Here is a 19,648-nt window from a genome sequence, read left to right as displayed (position 1 = left end):
GAGGCCAATCGCTGCGCAAGAGGCGGGCTTACGCACGCCTCCCACGCACTACCAATCAGGTTCTGGGAAAGCGTGCGGCGCGTACCCGCACTAGCCAATTCCCTCGCGGCGGCGCGCGTACTTTTCCGCGTAGCGAATCAGAGCGGAAGGCGCGGCCGGGCGCGCGGTCAAGGCGGCCAATCGCCGAGCACGGCTCCGCCTCGAGTGCCCTCTGCCTCACCACGTTCGAAACTCGGCCGCCAATCGTCGGGAAGGAGGCGGCGGGCCGCGCCTGTTTATCGCCTAACGGCGGCCGGAGGAGGCAGCTCCTGGGGCCGCTGCGGACGCCTCCTCGCGGGCTCACAGAAATGCGGGTAGGAACCGGGCGTAGGCCCGGGGGCGGCGGGTAGGGCCCGAGCCGGCAGCGCCGCTACCGCCGCTTGGCTGCCTCCCAGCGCCGCGAGGCCGCCTCCGCAGCCCCGCCCCTTTCCCCGGCGAGTGGCGGGCCCGCCAGCCAATCCGAGGCGGTGGCGCTGTCAACATCTCGGAGCGCGAGTGGCAGCTGCCCAATGGGAGTGTGGGGGTGGAGCTTGGCCTGAGGCCGGGGCCGGGGGGGGGAGACTATGGGGGGGGCAGAGGTGAGGGAAGGGGGTGACTTATGAGGGGAGGGAGTCTGAGGGGGCCGAGTGTGCGCGAGCGGGTCACTTGTGAGGGGAAGAGGGGCAGAGTTGGGGAGGAGGTCGCTCATCGGGTGGAGGCGACCCTGAGGAGGCAGACGTGGTGAGAGGGGGTCACTTGTGAGGGGAGTGAGTCCCTAGAGGGGACTTAGCTTTTGGGGCGAGGGCGTTCCCTGAGAGGAGCGGGGCTTTAGAGCCTAGAGGCTCGTTGTCCCTTGTCAGCGTCCCTCGGGAAGTCCTTGGGGAGATGAGGGCCTGATGGCAGGAGGGGACGTGGGGACCGAGACATTCTGTCACCCCTTGGTGACCTGTGAAGAACGGCAGCAGTCGGGCCTCGCTCAGGAAGAGAGGCAGAACCGCGGTGTCTGTGTCTGTGTTGGACCAGGCGTTTGCATCTACATCAGCACTGATAATTAAGAGTCAAAATACTTTGTAGCTTGGTTTTTTAATCCTGCTCCTTTATGTAGAGATTTGGCCGTATAAGGACTGTTTTGTGCTATGGAAACAATAGATGACATCTTAGCTGTTCCTCAGTCTAGTTATAGCTCACTTTTTATTTTTTTAATGCGAACAGACTTCTAATGAGGTTATGAAACAAGCCTGTGTCACAGCTAAGTCCCACCCATCTGCTGTGCTGCTGAGATAGGCCACCCATGATTTCATCCTGGGGGTGACTGATGTAGCCCCCACCCATTGCCATCCAGCTGCTCCTGAGACACTTGCAGCTTCTGCTTTATCTGTCAGGTTAGGTGCCTGATAACCTTCAAGTTTTCCGGACTTCTGACCACTAGAAAAAGAAGAAAGGCTTTATTTTTACTTCTTTGATTTATCCCAAGAAGCTCTACCAAAGGGATATGTGTATCTGTGATAACTTCCTTCCAATTATGTTTTCAGTGCTACCCAAAGGAGATAGCTTGAGTGAGTACCTGGAAAATGCTTTATTGCTAAAGCCAAACAGGCTCCAGTAAAAGAGGGAAAATTCGGACAGTTGTCCATCTGTTTCCTTCTGTTAGAAATAATTTTTTATACTTCCAAAGCTATCTGTTAGACATATATCTCTATACAATACTAAAAACTTAAATCTGGAAAAGCCAGTGGCATGTCGTTGTAAGCCCCGTAAAGACAAATGGTCGTGCTTTGAAGGTGTTGTGCTTCTTTAAGGCAGCAGGGATTTATTCTTAGTATTGTCACAGACTACTAGGATGATATTTCTTAATGCCTCTTTGTTCTCCATCCATGAAATGATCATAAGGTTTTTCTTCAGGGCTAGAACATAGCATGAATTCGCCAGGGCGTAGGAGATGCTGAAATAAGCAGTATAGAATAACTGATTAATCAATGTATTTCAAGTGTTTTCTTAGTGGAAGTATGGAAACTGGAAGAATATTTTAGTCTCTCTACAGCTATTCTTTTAAACTGCTGCTCTGAGTGCTGCAACACCACCACACAAGTATTTTGTGTTTATTTATTTATGATGTTTTTGGTTAACTAGCTGCTGTTTTTAACTGCTGTGGGATTTCTGTTTGACTATGTGGGGTTTTTTTTGTTAATTGGTAAGAAATTAGCTCAAAACAGTTTTAAAGCTTTTTGAATTAATGTTATATAGTAATAATAAAACAAGCGTTCTGTGAAAAAAGTGAACCAAATATTACACGCACAAATGGCAGAATTGGTCAACTGCAGTCTAACTCAGTGGGTCTCGATGTTATTTTTTGGAGGGTGTGTTTCTTCCAGTGAATGTGCAGATCCCTGTTCAGCAGATTTAAATATGTTGATAATAGGCCCGTTCACAGAAGTGTCAAAAACTATCTGTGGAGCCTCAGATTTAAAAAACTGAACAAACAAACCCCAACAACGCTGTTCTACCTGGAATGTTTTGGATTCAGATACCCTTTACAGCCCAGTCTAGATGTGTGATGCACAGCTAGGAATCTCTTTGATTCGTAGGAGTCCCAGCAAGTACAAGGCTGACTAAATAGCACCTGTTTGCAAGCATGGCGCAGGGCAAGGAAGAGAGGTTGTTTTGTGGAATGCTAGCACTTTCTGGCATGGTTTGGCTGAAACAACTGTGTCTTTAATCAAATTTGGTTTCTTAAAACAACAAAGTCAAGTGGCTTTTTAAAATATGAGGGTGATGCTTACTTCTTTATATTTTCAGGCTAATGTCATACTTGAGCCTAAGGTATGGAAAACTGTGATGTGGTGAATACTGTACAAGAAATCCCTTCATCTTCTGGAGACTCTGATGTCAGAGATACCCACAGCTCTGTCTGTAACTTGAATTGTAACAGGTAATGTGTTGAAGGAATTCCTATGTTAAAAGAAGTTTCTTCGTGCTAGGTTTCCTGTAACACAGTCTCAGGCAACGTGTCCCGTTCCCCCCCCCCGCCGCCTCCCCCAGCGCCCAGGTAATTTATTTGAATGGTACAGCAGCAAGGACAGCTTGAGCTGTGTGCCTCCGGAGAAGGACACAGAACACCAAAATTCCTGGGCGATTATACCCTTGCAATTTATGCATCCATCCTTCATGCATTCTTCACGGAGCTTGTATGCGCTCCATGGTAATTTGTGGTCTGGGGTCGTCTTATTCCTCATGGGATTCTTTCTCTGTCTTCAGATGGCCGTTAAGCTGCCTCTGCTGAGGGTAGTAGCTTCCTTATCTCCTGGTTTGTACCGGCCTCAGGGCCTTCCTTTGTGTAACTTAAGTAGAAGCTCAAAACAAATTCAGCTTATCTCAGTGAAAGCTTGAAGCTTGCAGCCTAAGGCTTTGGCAACTTTAGCTACTAATGCTAGGTGAGTTCTATATAAGTAGTGTACCATTGTGGCCTAATACTAAGCGATTAACTGTATGCGATGAAGTTTACGGAATGTTAGTGCTTCAGTTTAAATATTCCTTTACAGTCCTCCCTTTGTTTTTATGTAAGCGTTCCTGCTAATATGTCAAAAACTCTTGAAGTCCTTTATGGTGTTTGACTATCACCTTTAGTCTCATATACAGTATTATTATAAGTAACAGGCATAATAGAATCAAAGCTAACAAGATTATTGCTGAGTGGAGCATGTGATTATAGATTCCTGTAGCTGTTGGTGACCATCCAAAGAGTTTCTGACTGTAGGTATTCTCCATCCTTCTTCACTTTTTCCAAGATATGATGTGTCTCTTCTCTGTCATGATGGGCAGTGATTAGAGTGTTTTGTCCATTGTTTCAAACATGTTTCAGCAATTGATACAGGTCATCGTGCTGTAGCAGTTTCTTCACCAGTGTAAGATTCATTCCAAAGTGGGTAGGTAATAAATCTTTACCTAATGTATAATTGGATTGTAACAATTGATAAGACATAACAGGAGCTGAATAATTAAAGTGACGTCCTATAATGTTAGTAAATTGCAAACACAAATATTTGAGTGATTACTTATATCTACGGTAGTGTTAGCTACGAACAGAGATTCACAGAGGGTTCTTATACAAACACATCCCTTTCCAATATACACAAGTACAATTTCAAGGGTTTCATTGGGATGTATTTCAAAATGACAAACGTTTTGTTCAGTGTCAAGACAAATGTCTTGGGCTTTGAGGGAGTTACTCTCACAAATAAATCCCTGTTCCTGTGCAACACATGGATCAAGACTGACAGTTTGCCATTTGTTTCCATTTTACTGGGCCCATATTCTGTCTTCTAATGGATAGCATGACTTAGATTGTGATTTAATCCTAACGCAATGATTTGATATATGGTGTATGCTGAAGCATTGCGTATTGTTAAGACAAAAGCTGTGGCCTTATTATTGGTAGATCTATAGGTGGAATTGTCTAGATACCACCATGATGGGAATTCTTTCTCAAATCCAGTTGCATTATGCCAGATTATTTTTTGGATTTCAGTGGATATGATACCTTCTTCACCTTCTCTTACGATTGCGGCTACTGTAGATTGCATCCACAGTTGTGCTTGGAGAGAACTCAGAGCTACTGAAACATTATCTTTGACTACCTCAAACACATCCACAATCAATTGGTGGTCCCTTTTCATTAATTCTTTCCCACTGAGGCAATACATCAGATGAGAGCCATTGGTTAGTTCCCAATGTTAACAGAGAAGACTGTAATGGGCGTTCCAATTTGTTTAAATTGCTTGTTGTTCTGATTAATTTATTTGTGAGCACCTCAGCATCTAAACTGTTTCAGATTCCCAGCCCAGTTCTGAGGATACGAGTCACACTCTGTCTATCTTGGGGAGGGAAGAGTTCGTTCACATAACCATGCTAACCATCTGGCATAGCACATACTTAAGAATGGAGAACAGGTTGGTTTGATCATAGAGATATTAATTTGCATCAATAATTCTACTCATTTAAGAGACCACGATGCATTGCATAATGCTTGCTGTTGACCTGTATTTTTGATCGCATGTGGTCTAATTCCAGAAATTTGTGGGGTCAGCTTCTCTCTTGTCAGTGGAGGTGTGGAAACTAGGCTCGTTATGCTGGGCATAGGGACAGTGGTTGGTGTCAAGTAAATTTTTTTCACAGGTTACATTAACATATATTCTATTTATACAATTACTTTTATACTGTGCTGGGTCAGTTTTATACTTAGCTGTGCTGTAGTGGTCATCGGGATTAACAGTGTCAAGAATGGTGAGATGTCCCACTTCGTTTTTATTGGTGTAAGGGTTCTTCAGAAGTCAGTCATTCATCACCTGGTTGGCTGTCCACCACTCATCTGATGTGAGAACGGCGTATCCAATTTTCTTTTCCTAAAACTTTAACAGCAAAGTAAGAACATAGTAAGATGGTTTATGGCCCCTCCCATTTAGGTTCTAATTTGGATTTTTGTGAAAATACTTTAACACTCTTGAGAAATATTAGTTGTTTAGCTTAAATAAGTAAGTTTTAATTAGAATAAATTACTTAGGTTTATAATACGGTGTGATCTATGCTGTTTTCCTCACTTTACTTACCATGAGTAGCTAGATTTGCTGAAGCCTTTAGGCTGCAACAGAGTTAATTTTCTTAGTAATTTTCCTAGCAGCTGGTACAGTGCTGTGTTTAGGCTTTTAGTATGAGGAAAATGTTGATAATACACTGATGTTTTGGTAGTGTTTTCCCTAAGTCTGGGACTTTTCAGCTCCCCGTGTTCTGCCAGTGAGCGTAGGCGCACGAGAAGCGTAAACCAGAAGATGAGGAGCCTACAACCCTCAGCAGAGACTGCAAATCAACAAGGTAAGAGCAGTCAATGGCCTGCCTGGGCACAGAAAAAGCATCCAATAAGGTGCTAGAAGACCCCAGACCAAAAATCACCATTGGACTAAAATACTTGTGAACAACGTGAGAGGTGGGTGTGTAGATCGCAAGGATGTAATTGCCCAGGGATTCCTTTGTTCAACGTCCCTTCCTTTTTGGAGGCATCCAGCCCGGGCTGACCCTGCTGCTGTTACTTTCAATTAAGTGACTTATTTTTATAAAACCTGACGCCTGAGACTCTGCTGTGTGAAACCTAGGGTTGATCCTGAAGAAGGAGGGAGCACACCCGAGAGTGAGTGAGGGTGTGTGTGAGGAGTCGAAAGGGGCACCCATCAGCTCACTGGGGTCACCTGCTGCGAAGGGACCCTGGTCCTGGTAGTTAAAAGACTCGCGTGGTGTGTGTGTGACTCCTTGAATGGCGTGTGAGTGCTTGGGCAGCAGCTTCTCCTTTAACAAGGACTTTGTCTCCAGGTTGTATGTCATGTAGCCGTATCTCAGGTGGTGTAGGTTGATACCACTGATCGTATTTCCTTTTCTCTTCAAACCTTTGTTGCACATACAAAAGGTACTGGGTCAACTGTTCATCTGTCCAACAGGCTGCTCTTAGCTGCAGTGTAACTCCCTGGTATAGCTAAGTGCCTCCCAAAGAGAATTTCTGCTGGTGTTAGTCCTATGGGTTGTTGCGGGGTGTTTCGGACATCCCACAGAACTAAGTTCAGTGCTTCCGACCATTTTAAACCAGTGTGCGTACATACTTTTGTTATCTTTTCATTTAATGTTCTGTTCATTCTTTCTGCTATTCCTGAATGACAGGTTTGTATGTAGGTTTCTATTTTGTATGTAGGTTTCTTTTCCTCATGTAGGTTTCTTTCTGTTCCTAACAATTTGCACAGTTGACTGATTATATTTGCTGTAAAATGAGCGTGTCTCTCTCTCAGTTGACTCCAGAACCCCGTATCTTGGTATAATTTCTTTCAATAAAGCTTTTACTACTCCTTTTGTGTCAGCTTTTCTTGTTGGGAAGGCTTCCACCCAGCCTGACATTTGATCTTCTGGGGCAGGGGGAAAACCTGTCTTGGACAAATTGTAAGAGATCATTCTTTGGAAAGATCATGCATTATGCTAAGTCATTTTGTAGAGAACAACAGCTTAGAAAAAACAAATTGTTTTTCAGTTCAATGGCCAAAGTATTGCCAGTGAATACGAAAGGCAAATATGGACTAATGGCCTAAGCGACAGATTAGGAGAGGTTCTTCTTGACTGACCTGTTGAGAATTACAAGTTGCTTACTGCATCTGTAACCCCTTTCACTGAAAGGGTTATTAAACATTGGAATAGGCTGCCCAGGGAGGTGGTGGATTCACCATCCCTGGAGGTGTTTAAAAAAAGGGTAGATGGGGCACTTAGGAACATGGTTTAGAAGTGGCTTTTGTCAGGGTAGGTTAAAGGTTGGACTTGATGATCTTTAAAGGTCCCTTCCAACCTCAGCAATTCTATGATTCTCAAAAAGGGGCAGGCGTCTTGGACTTCATAAATCGTTGTCACACAGAAGCTTATATCTGTAAGCTTCTGACCTCAGAATCTATGAAGAAGCAGATAGGTTTGATGGAAAGCTGTATTTATTGATGTTTGTACTAGTGAGCAGTAATATGTGTGCTGATGATGCTGTCTTTCTTCTTGGAAAGCTACTGTGTCTTAATAGTATGTGGGATAAGAATGAAGCATGCTGTAGATTCTTTGATATTTTCTTGAAGAACATCCTCATTCTTATGAACGTATCAGGGTTGGGTTTTTTTTAGCATGATGAGGGTAAATTAAGTGTATACTTCTTCTATGGCTGCATAGCGTATGTAGTGTATTATTTTGGCCACTGTGTTGGACAACTGGCACAATAAATAATTGAAATGTTTTTCCTCGTGTTTCACCAGAAGTCCCTCATCCAATCCCAATGGAGTTTCTGGTTACTCAGGGAATACCACGTCCTCGTTAATGCCTGGTTCTGTCAAGCTGCTTGCCTCCTTTGTGCAAGATATCCAGAACATTGGAAATACTGACTCCGAAATTGTGAAGAACTGCGAGGTATTTGATGTTAAGGTTTATTTAAAAAAAAAAAATAAAAATTAATGTGTTGGCTTTGCATTTTGGAAGACAGATCTAATGATGATAGGTTCAGCAGTAAGGTCTATACATGTACGTGTTCATTCTTCGTGATGGGACAAGCCCTTTTACAATGTATGGACTAATCACATGGATGGATTTTATTGCACTTCTGTCTTAGCTTTTTACAATATTTTAGGTTTTTATATTAGTGTTTTACAATACATATGTGAATATTATTTTTTTTGAAATTACAGTACTTAAAGATGGCAAGTTTTTGAACTGAAAAATTTAAATCTTTAAAATTCTAGCACTTCTAACTGGTCTGAAGTGATCTAGAGATTGAAGTTTTCTTACTAAAAATGGCTCTGTTTTAGTTGAATTATTTATTTGTTCCATTCGTAAAGATGTGTAGATGATAAGTTTGTTTCCAGATTTAAAACAACACAACAATAATAATGTAGGTTCGATGAGCTAATTCTCTCAAAGCCTTTTTTTAATATTGTTTTCATCCTTTTTTATTTTAAATTTTATCATTATTTTTAGTCTCCATAAGGAACGTCAGGTTTCCACACCATGGGCTTGTTCCTGCCGAATTTTTGAGCTTTCTGGCGGCGGTCCATCAAACTGTCTCTTGACAGATGCTTAACTTGGTGCTCTTTAACAGCTCCAAGAAAAGAATATAGATGTCTGTGTCTAGGCACATGCGTTCTGTGTCCCGTGTCCTATGCTTCAAGTATCAGGCTCTGTAAACATTAGCATAAGATAGTATTTAAAATTCAGATTTTACCACATTTTAGGAACCCCATATATTCTGATTTTTTTTTTTTAATTATCTTTTTGTTTTCACTACTTATGCATTGTGGACTTCAGCTGAATTCTTGAAGGGAAGAGTTTTTTATTGAAGTGAATGGTTCACTGGACATAGGGTTGTTTAATTATAAATTTAAAAATTGCCTAGAATTTATTGAACTGTAATCAACCTTTCCAAAACTTGGCTGTACTTTCCTGTTAGCTGTTTCTACTATTAAGTAATTTGATTTTTTTTTTTGATAGAAAAGCTCTCTTCCTTTGTTCATTTGTTTGTTTGGGTTTTTTTTAAACCAAACTTAAATTGTAGAGATGTGTTATCTTGCTGCCTAGAAGGACATTTTTTTAAGTGAATGTGTCCATAGTGAATTGTTTCCATTGACTGGCATGGTAGTGGGCTGCCTGTATTGTGAGGTGGCCAACCACAGTGCTGCTGTTAAACTTTGTATTATGGCAACACCTAAGTATAAGATTGCAAAATCTTATCTTATTCTGTAGCTAAAGTAAAAGGCAAGAGATGCAATGTGACTGGGCTTTAATTTTACTTTGTGTATTTTTTACTTTGTGACTGTATTTTACTTTGTGATTTAATAGACAAGGTGGCTACAGTTATTGAGACTGGTAGAAAAACAATGTCAGGAACAAATAGTTGCCCAGCAAGAGCAGTTCCGCCATCAAATCCAAGTAAGTAATAATTTGTTAATTTAGGAAGGGTAGGCTGAATGTTTCTTGTCTCCCCCCCCTCCACCCCCCGGCCCCCCTCCCCAAACCAATACAATATGGTCTCTAGCACTCCTGTGTTTTCCTGTAAGTATATCAGACAGGCAATTATTGGAAGTGGGTGATTGGAATACCGATTTACAGCATGTATATTTGAGACAGTCTTGGCTAATTAACAAAGTAACTGGTAGGAACCATTTCAGAAGTAAAGATTCTTGATTATTTGTTTTCAATTGCTCATTTGGTTCAGAATGCCCACATGATAATTGAATTTTGTAGGTACAAGCTGTTTTTTATTAACTGTTAGACTGTATGAGTTCTAATTTTGAGACACTGTAGTTTTCTCTTCATTAGAAAATGTTAATGCAACTTGTCATTCCCTCATCTAGACAGGATGTAGCATAGGAAAACGTTCACTATAATAGCTGAACACTTACTTCACCCTTCAGTTGAACAGTCTAAGAATGAAAAATGACCCATGTGCTGCACATTTTTGCTGAACCATATTTATCCATTAAGACAGAAGAAACGTGTATACGTATGTATAAGAGACAGTAATTCTATAAATACATAATGCTGGTTATCTTCATCATTTTGGTTGCTGTTTTTCCCTTCCCTTTCCTGGTGCCCTCTACACTAGTAGTAATCAACAGTTCCTGAACTGAATTAACAAGAGGTACTGTCCTTTTATCCTATCTTCTGTTTCTCCCCCACTGAACGCTTCCCCCCCCTGCCATCTCGTTAATTCTGTCCCACCAGTGTTTCCTTATCCCTTGTATTTCCTTTCTTCTACTATAGTGGATTGATTCACTTGTTGCTAATTGTAGTCTTGATTAATCCATTGTGTTGTCTTTGCCGGTTTTTGTCTTTGTTAATAGGAAAGGCTACCTCTGGAAGAGTTGAGTTTGTGGTATCAGCAGGGTCTCACTAACTGCATGAATTGCTACACTAAATATAAAATTAACAGCTATAACTTTCAGTTATGTGAATGTGTTAGATAAAATAGATGGAGCTAGCCCAAACTTAAACTGGTATACAAGTGACCTAGTGAAAATACTGAAGTACAGGCAACTCAAAACATTCTAATAATAATAATAAAAAGACGAAACTAATCATGTGCTATTTGGGGTAGAAAAGCAAGATGCTGCATTAGCATTGACATAACTCTGAGATAAACCTTGCACTATGCTGTGTTTAAAGACCAACTGTGCTTATAAAAATGCATCTTCATCCGTGTGAAAATGTGGATGAGTTTGTTCATTCATGACCTTGAGTTAATTTTGGAATCAGTGGGGTCAGTCCTTGCCTTATGTGATTTATACACTAGAAGACAAGTGTGCTAATGACAAACTGTCACCACCTGTGGATCATCCTAAGATCAGACTTTGTTGAAGAGGATTTAAAAAAAGAAAAAGTTACCTACAGTCCCAAAACTATAGAAACATTGTCTTATTTTTCCCAGGTCTTTTCTTCTCTTGGAATTATTCGTGACTATGCAAAGAGAAGTAAAAATGCTATTTGATTGGAATAGTAGCCTTTCACTTTTCCTGCACAAAGTATTAATGACAAAGATTAAATGTCATCAGAGAATCTGATCAGTTTGGTGGGTTTTTTTCCCCCCCCACAGTTCTGTTTCTTCCCTTTTGTTCTCACTTCCCTCCTTTCCTCGCTGGAGTTGAATCACAGAATTAAAGCATAGGTGATTGCTGCAGTCAAGATTGAAATCATTTTGCTGCAGTCAAGATTGAAATCATTAGCCCAACAAAAAAAATTGCTGTGGCAGAAAACTTCATCCCTGTTTTTTGTGGTTTTGTTTTTTGCATAGAAAGACTGAGCTGAAATTCAATTGTTAATTCTATTGGAAGTTAGTAAAACATATGAGGCTTAGTTCTGAGTAGCATTACATGTAGCTTTCTCTGAAATTAAGTTTTTTATATTTTTTATTTCTTACTTTCAGAGAACAAATGATTTTTGTTCAGTTTGTGCTTTCTACTTGCTGCTCATATGTGAGTAATGTACTGTAGTTCTGTGAAAAAACGTTAGTAGAGTTCCATGTTCTTAAAATTATTGCAAGTTCTTTCCCCTGCCCCACCCCCCGAGGGAATTAGTTTGAAATGTGTTCTTGAAAACAACTATACACTCTGATCTTGTAATGTGTAGTAAGAGTTGTGTGCTCATGCGGAGTTCAGTAATCTCAATACAACTCTGCAGAAGTGTTGATCGTTGGCCAAACGACACAGCCATGGGCACTGGCATGAAATCTTTTCATAGCCCTTGACAAAGGCATTAGTTGTTTCTCAGAGCTGTTTCAGTATACCAGTGCACAACTGTAAAACTTTAAAAAAAAAAAAAAAAAAAAAAAAAAAAAAAAAATTACTTATCTAGTATATTGAAATAACTCTTCGCAGACATTGTAGACTAAGGAATAAGTAACCTGTTAAATCGAGTGATCTACTTACAGGTTTGCTCCATTCCATCAGATACCAAAACAATCAAAATGGAGATCTTTGTATTACATGAACCAACTAATGACATATTATCTAAATCAGATATTTTAAAGTCAAGTTTTATGCGAATAATCTTACAGAGGTACATTATTCCTATTGGTGTAATAGAATAATGGTTTATACTTCCATTAAAGCATCCTTGCAGTCTTTAAAAATGTATATCCAAATTATAAATTCTTTTAGACCTAGATTTAGCAAAAGACTTTTGTCTACCTCTAATGATGTACGTAGATAGTTTATTTCTCTTTATCTGGCTGGTAGGTAACTATGGTTCTAAAGGCACATAGTGAATACATGCATGCGTGGAGTGTTTTTTTTGTTGTTTTTTTTTTTTTACATTAATAAATGACTACTGAGACTGTAATTCACTGCATGGAATTAAAGATTGTTACCATGCCCATTTTACTGTTATGCACAGTATGCATATATCTACTTTATGCATGAGATGTCTACACATTGAAAAAATGGAGTTATTTGAAATAAGTACTCTAATTCTCTCACTAATAACATGAATTGAAGATGCATCAAAACAGAAACGTGATTTGTGGCATGATCTCACAGGAAATTTGCCTTTTGTATTCCTGTAGCTGATTCAGGATGAGATAAGGCAGTTAGTGAAATTGCAGAGCAGCAATTGGAGTGCCAGCAAGAGCAGAAGTTTGCCTGCCAAGCTCACAGACGCTTTTTCATCACTAGAAAGTCAAATGGGGATGTGTTCTGAAATCTTTGAAGAACATGGGGGCATTGTCAATCAACTTAGATCTAATGAAGCAGAAAGTCAGCCATACACATCTGATCCGCATCAGGAATGTTTCGCAAATGATGCTTCGATGAATAGTGGGTATGGTACGCTTTCTGCCTCCGAACTGAACCCTGGCAAATCTAACGACATTAACGAGTGCATGGACTTCATGGAGAAAACTTCACAAGGACAGGGTGATGCAGCAGTATTGCAGAGTGATGCCATTGTAGCCAGTGTTCAAAATAAAAAAGAACTTCCCTTCCAAAAAATAGAGGAAAATTTTTCATCAGGAAGGAACGATATTTTAGTTTTTCCTGCTGAATTTGAACACCAAGTTGATAAAGCTCAATGTGGAAAAAAACCCAGGTAAGTGATAAACTTTCAAAATATGTTGATTTATTGTAGACAGTCCCAATTCAGTAAACCGCTGTTGGCAACTGGAAACCTGTAGGAATTGAATGGAACCTCTTGATTGTAAACAATACTATGCTTCAAAGTTATTTGTTAAGCCTAATGTTTCTGCATGATGCATACTTGCATCTGCAGTGTTTGTAGATATTTTACGAGGGGGGGAGAGAAATATGAAAATCTACTTTCCCCTGAAAACTTTAGCTAAGATACAGTTTGCATATAATGTTTATCTGTGCACCAGAATTTTAGGTGCCAATTACCAATTTTATACGACTGATACTTTGCTATTGTGCTCAACCAGTCTTTTTTGCTTGCTTATCTGCATGCGTTGCAGTAATAAATTGTATCAGACAGCAGTCAAACATGTTTGGGTTTTTGTTTTGGTTTTTTTTGGTTGACTTTTGTTTTGCTGTATTCAATAGGTGGGTGGATCTACCAAGATTTTTTGAAAAGCTTGGCTAGCTAATTTGGCAATAATACTGACCGAGTGCTGCTCTAGTTGCACAGAACTTGACAATGTACTTTACTCTCCCTGTCAGACTGGGCTGTGATGGCAGTGGCTCCATGTGGTCACGAGTGGTATCAGAGGTCTTGTGGGCAGCACGTTGCCTGTGAGTCCCTGATAGTAGTTTGCAGAGATAAAAACTTTCTCTCTATTGGAAAAATGGAAAATCGTGAAAACAAACTTAAGTTTTGCTGGTAGATAATAACAGAACCAGCTTTCTTTAGAGAATTTGGTTTGGAAATGTCTTATTTCAGCATATAGGGTAGATCGTAACCTCATTGATATGTATGTTCTCTTCCTGCCTTCTGTTGGGATTTATTCCAGCGTGTGATTCATGTTGCACAGTTCCATCAGGGGTGTAGCTGCGATTCATGGGCTGCCAGGGAAACTTAGAGCTGGAAAAGCTCAATTCAAGAGTGTTTTCAGTTCGAAAAACCTTTCTAAGGCAACTTTTGAAATCACGTATGACTTTTTTTTGTCCTTTTTATAAAAAAAATACAAGTTTTTTTTCCCTTGAAATTGTTTTCTGTTTTGCATTATGAACTCCGTTTGAAGGAAGAAAGGGTTCAAACCAAAGCGGAATAGTTCAGTTAACCCAAACTGTGTGTGGTGGTGTCTTTTAATTTTTAGTTGTAAACTTTTTTCATTTTTTCCACTGTATGTTCCCAACTTTTTTTTTTTTGCCTTTTTCTGTTTCCTTCTATGTCGTGTTTCAGTCTTCCTTATCCTTGAAGATTGTCTTGAGCTGGAAGGCGTCCTTAGTTTGTTTTAGGTGACATCATCTTTACAATCAGGCTGATAACACAATAAGAAAAACTACATTGCATTCCAGCTTAATTTTGGGGTTTTGATTAATATCTACTTCAACAGACCAAAAAAATAGTTGCCTGGATAAAAATGTGGTGCTCTTTGTTAAGATTTTTTTTTTTTGGTAGTAGGGAAGCCATTTTGATTATGGGTGCAGTTGATTATCACCTTTCCTTTCAGTGACTTGTTTTGTTGTTGTTGTGTTTACTTTTAAAAACAAGAGCCCTAAGGTATTTCAGCATTCATTACTTCATATTGTTTCTTAGAAATGCACAAAAGCAGTGGAGTTTTAGTGCCTATGTTTCACCTTGAAGAAGAAATAATTTCATGTCCCCACTGAAGAGGGCAAATGTACTTATGGTATATGTGTGTGTCTCTTATCATCTAGTAAATCTTTAACATCATGGGCACAAAAGTTGAAACAAAACCAACCAAAAAGAATAAATGCTGAAGGAGTATGTGTGACCTCTATGCAAGAAAATGACCAAGCAAAGAAAATACCACTTGAGAATGTAAGTCTCTCTTTATTTTATGATGTTTTTCTAATTTTATTCTTGTCACTGATGTTTTTTCAGTGTTATAGTATGTTCTGATTCAGCGTGTGCTTTCATACTTAGCTTTAAGCATTTGAGTAGTGGTGTTTCCATTTGTATGTTTAAAGTTTATGTGGGCAGAGTTTACCTCTTGGATCATTCTATACTTGCTCACATAGCTATTTTGGCTTATTTTATTCCTTGCCTAATTTTTGTCTTTATTTACCTAAGTGGCACATGTTCTTTCCTTATAGAGATAATAGTCACATTCTTAATTGAAGCTTCAGATCATGATGATTTATTGTGCCCTATAATTTGTAGAAGGACACCTAGAGTCGAACCCTGTTATGGTGATTGGCATGCATAATTTCCATAACAAATTTTTGGAAGGATCTTTGGTTTCAGCTGGTAGTGTCATTTTTGCTACACAGAACTCTGCGTCTGGAGGCATTAGCCACTTTGTTAAGGAAAGATAGTATTTGTCCAGATTAGGATTTTTCTTTTTTGTATTGTTTATGTAAAAATAATACTTTTTTTTTTTTTATGGCTGTGCCACTACGATTTGGCTAAGTTGAACTACTCCAAGCACAGTTACAGCACTGGTTACTAAAAGTAACCAACCTCACAACAGATATTTAGAAAATCTAATTGACTCTTTAGAACCACTTTCAGTAGTGCCTATTGCTGTGGCTGCTGAATCCGCTCAAAATACTTCTTTTGAGAAGAATTTGGTGTGTTCCCCCCCATATTCTTGAGTTAATGATTGTGTAAGCACACAAATCTGATTATTTTGGGGAGGGAAGTTTAATGACATAATATTTCTGATCCAAAATGACGTTATGCAACATGATTGTATTAATAATCATCATACACGTAACTATGACGTTTTAGAATTACTTTCGGTATATTAGTTGTCACAAACCTCTCTCCTTATGCTATTTTTAAGGAAATAATTCCTGAAACTCTGTGAATGACTCCACCTACAAAAGAATAGGAGAACTAGCAAATATGAATCACTTAATTCAAGGCAGGGTCTGTTTTCTTTCCTGCGGTCACTTTGGGGGTGATGCAGAGAGGGTGAGAGCAGCTGGTTGGACTTGCTGTTTCTAGTCTTCCATTGTCAGTGGAAACAAGATGTTACTTGGGGATATTTCAAACCAGGAGTTAAATTTATCTGCTGTGGATTGTCGCTTTTCTCTCTCAGCTTTTGAAAATACCTTTATCTTTCTATTCCTTTGTAAGAATTCAGTTGATACCCCTTCATTTTCCTTTCTTCCTCCTTAGGCAAAGGAGAATACCTAAATAAAAACATTAAGAGGGACAGAATAGCCTTGAGGTGAGATGGTACTTCATGCAAAAACTTGAAAAGCTTTAGTTGGAAAATTTTTTTCTTACTTTTGTTAACTCAATGGTTATTATCCTGTCGTAGTCCTCAGTTGTATAAGCTGTGTGAATTTACCAAAGTAGCATGACTGTTAAGCTGCTGTAGTGGAACAAAAAGCCCTGGGTATGGTAGAAAATAGCAATACGAGAGGACCATTTCAAAGCTATCTGCCCTTACTCAGTTGCTCTTGTATCACTGTGTTATATCAATGACATTTCTTCCTTTGATTAAAGAAGATGAGAATTGTAGCAAATCTTAAATTATGTGAATTTTTTTTCCATGTATTGGTTGAAGTTTTTTTTCTAATGAGCTAGGGAGGTTGCTTAGGAAGTATGGAATGATGAGAAGAAGGATATGCAGTGTCTTGTCTATCCGAGATGATAGACAGTGTTTACCTCCAGATTTGCGGTAGGTGGAGTCATAACAGCTGAATACAAGAAATTCCAATCTTAGGATCAGGAAAGAGTAACACTTTATTGGTAACTCATCCCCTCTATATACTTGCACCTCTTAAGGAGCAAGAAAGTTTAGATGGGTGTCAAAAATGTGTATTTTTTCTAACAGTTAATCTCAAAAATGCTCCACAAGCGGACAGGCACATGACTTAGAAAATATTGCTATCTTTTAATTATGTGGCTTAGCTTAGTTACCTTTTTGACTGTGATTGCCCTAAATATAAGTTGTATAGGTTTGGATTGTGCTGTATAATTAAATTTAATCTCTTTGCTTAAAAAGACTAATAATATTTACGTGCCATTTTTAAAAATTGTACCCTTGACTTTTTTTTCCTTGCATTGTGATTTTCCTTATAAACTTGTTTTTCCTTTGTAATTTTAGACAAACCTTACTGATGCTGCTTTGCCACATTACACTTTTTACCTCAATCAACCGAATGAAAGTCCGAATTCCTTAGTGTCTGAAGCCTCAGGTATAGTTAATTTCTTGCACTAAAACTTCCTTTTCTTTTGAATTCTTTTTTTTTTTTTTTTTTTTTTTTAAACTTACAAGAATGCATCTCCAATACCTTCGGGGAGGTGAGGAGGGTTTGAGCACTGACAAGGTATTAAACTTTGATATAGCATAATTCTGCTTTTCTTGCTCTTGCGTTTGAAGCTGATGGTAGCTCCTGTGTATTGCTGCTGGCAGATGTAGGACATGCAGCAATATTTTTCTCCTCGCTTCTCAACATTTCAAAGCTGAGGTCTATGTTTAAAACTGCTTCATAATGTAATTAGTATTAAAATCATGGTGGGGTATCAAATGATCTTTCAAATATTAGTGTTATTGGCCTAGTAATCACAAGAGTGCATGGTAACAGAGACAGAATTCCTGTAAGCAAGGGCAGGATTCAATAATTGTGTGAATAGGCAAGAACAAAATAATGCAGTGTGTGATGTGGTTATTTAATTTTGGGAGGAATATTTGGGTTTTTCGTGTTTTAGTATGGTTTTGCTTTTGTTGTTCTGTGTGTGTGTGCGGGGTGGCTGGTGGTGGTTTTTTGTGGTTTTGGGGGTTTCATAGAATCATAGGGTTGGAAGGGCCCTCTGGAGATCATCTAGTCCAATCCCCTGCCAGAGCAGGGTCACCCAGAGCAGGTTGCACAGGAACATGTCCAGGTGGGTTTGGAATGTCTCCAGAGACGGAGACTCCACCACCTCTCTGGGCAGCCTGTTCCAGTGCTCTGCCACCCTCAAGGTTAAGAAGTTCCTCCTCATGTTTAGGTGGAACTTCCTATGCTCAAGTTTGTGCCCATTACCTCTTGTCCTGTTTGTGTGTCTGGGGGTTTTTTGAGGGTGATGATGGAGTAGGGTGTGTTTGATTTGGGTGGGCTTTTTTTTTTTGTTTGTTTGTTTTTTTGCCAAGCCAAACAACTAATTCACATATTTTGATCCTAACAGGGTGGATTCATTTCAGTAACAAACAGGGGCACAGAGATGCAGCCCTGCAAAGTGTGTAGATTTATTGCTTCTTCACAACCCATTGAGAGAGGGACACATATAAGAAATGGAAGTGGGATTGAGACAGTGTCTGTTCCTATGTGCCATCCTGTTTAGTCCTGGTAGTCTTGTCTCTTTCCATGCTGTAGAGTGCTGTTGAGTATCAAACCAAAGAGTTTGTAGTATCAAGTGGCTCTCTAGGATTATTCCTTGGGTAATACAAGTTTTAGGTGCCATACCAGAATTGGTAGAAATATAAAAGTTTGTGGTAAATGAGGATTTGTTCCTTGAACACCGAAGAACAAATCCATATGTTTTCAGTGATTTATAGCTTTCATTACTGATGCTGTGTGATGTAATACTGATTATGTTGCTTGTGCTTTGCATTGAGATTTTTGTAATTTCTGGTAACAGATGCTTTAGTGAGGTTCTTAAGCAATAGATGTAATAATTAATACAGCATACTAATAGTTAGCTGACGAAGTAATGTTTTACTAATGGATTTTAGGATTCCTGTTCTATAGCTGTGAGTTTGAAACTTCTAAATTTTTTTTTCTTTTCGTTGTTTCTTCTTATCAGGACTTTCATACTGGAAATTAGATGAAAAGGAGATGTATCACTCTTTACCAGAGAATTTCAGAAGCGAGTTCACTGATGCTTTCTCCACAAAAGTATCATCAGACCAGGTAAGCTTTGTACATGTTTTAAAAGTTGTCTTGTAGTTGCTTGTCATCTTTCCTTTTTTCTACGATGGAAAGAATCAGCCCTCCAGAAACTAACTTTTCCGTGAGAACTCTTTTGTTAGTCAGTCTTTTGTATTCTGTTCCTTCATTATTCATTTACCCCCACTAAACTCGCTTGGAATTTATTGACCTTCTTCTGTCATTTAAAAGAAATTGATGTGTATAGGAGATGAAAAGAGACTAATTAGTATATTAAAGGTGTATCTGCCTCATTAAGGACACTTTTTTAAATAGGGTGCATTGAATAAAGCCACCTTGTTATGAACTGATTTACTAGCTAAACCCACCCCACAACTTGTTTATCTATATTGGGGATGGAGGATTGCGTTCAGATAAACTCATGCTGCAGTTTTTCCTGTTGAAGTTGTCTACTGCTGATGAAATGAAGCCATCGTCATTGAAGGATATTTATCATAAAAGACAAAGGGAGAACAAGCAGCTGCCAGACCAGAATTTTATGCCTTCTTCCCAGTCAAGTCACCCACCAGAGGTAACATTAGTTTTTTTACTTCTCATCTCAGTTTGAAGATATGGTTACAGCCTGTTCT

General features: G+C 39.3%; 1 protein-coding gene across 8 annotated transcripts in view; it reads left to right on the top strand.

Moving 5' to 3' along the window:
- The first annotated feature begins 120 nt into the window (after window positions 1-120).
- Window positions 121-19,648, top strand: part of MPHOSPH9 (M-phase phosphoprotein 9) — a 37,963-nt gene continuing 18,435 nt past the window's right edge. For 4 of the 8 annotated variants that reach the window (XR_008469074.1, XR_008469072.1, XM_054218990.1 and 1 more), the window contains exons 1-9: window positions 122-353; window positions 2,815-2,947; window positions 7,833-7,983; window positions 9,406-9,495; window positions 12,626-13,146; window positions 14,892-15,015; window positions 17,258-17,348; window positions 18,937-19,043; window positions 19,465-19,590. Coding sequence is in view for 6 of the 8 variants with exons in the window: in XM_054218990.1 (XP_054074965.1) it covers window positions 2,841-2,947; window positions 7,833-7,983; window positions 9,406-9,495; window positions 12,626-13,146; window positions 14,892-15,015; window positions 17,258-17,348; window positions 18,937-19,043; window positions 19,465-19,590 (1,317 nt within the window). In the remaining 2 variants the exon portion in view is untranslated. Of the gene's footprint in view, window positions 354-1,023; window positions 1,575-2,814; window positions 2,948-7,832; window positions 7,984-9,405; window positions 9,496-11,488; window positions 11,538-12,625; window positions 13,147-14,891; window positions 15,016-17,257; window positions 17,349-18,936; window positions 19,044-19,464; window positions 19,591-19,648 lie in introns of those variants that run through there. The other 4 variants (XM_054218988.1, XM_054218987.1, XM_054218989.1 and 1 more) reach the window with 4 other exon arrangements.

Source organism: Rissa tridactyla, chromosome 13 (genome assembly GCF_028500815.1).
Source record: "Rissa tridactyla isolate bRisTri1 chromosome 13, bRisTri1.patW.cur.20221130, whole genome shotgun sequence".
NCBI lineage: Eukaryota > Metazoa > Chordata > Aves > Charadriiformes > Laridae > Rissa > Rissa tridactyla.
This window is presented reverse-complemented; position numbering and strand designations above follow the sequence as displayed.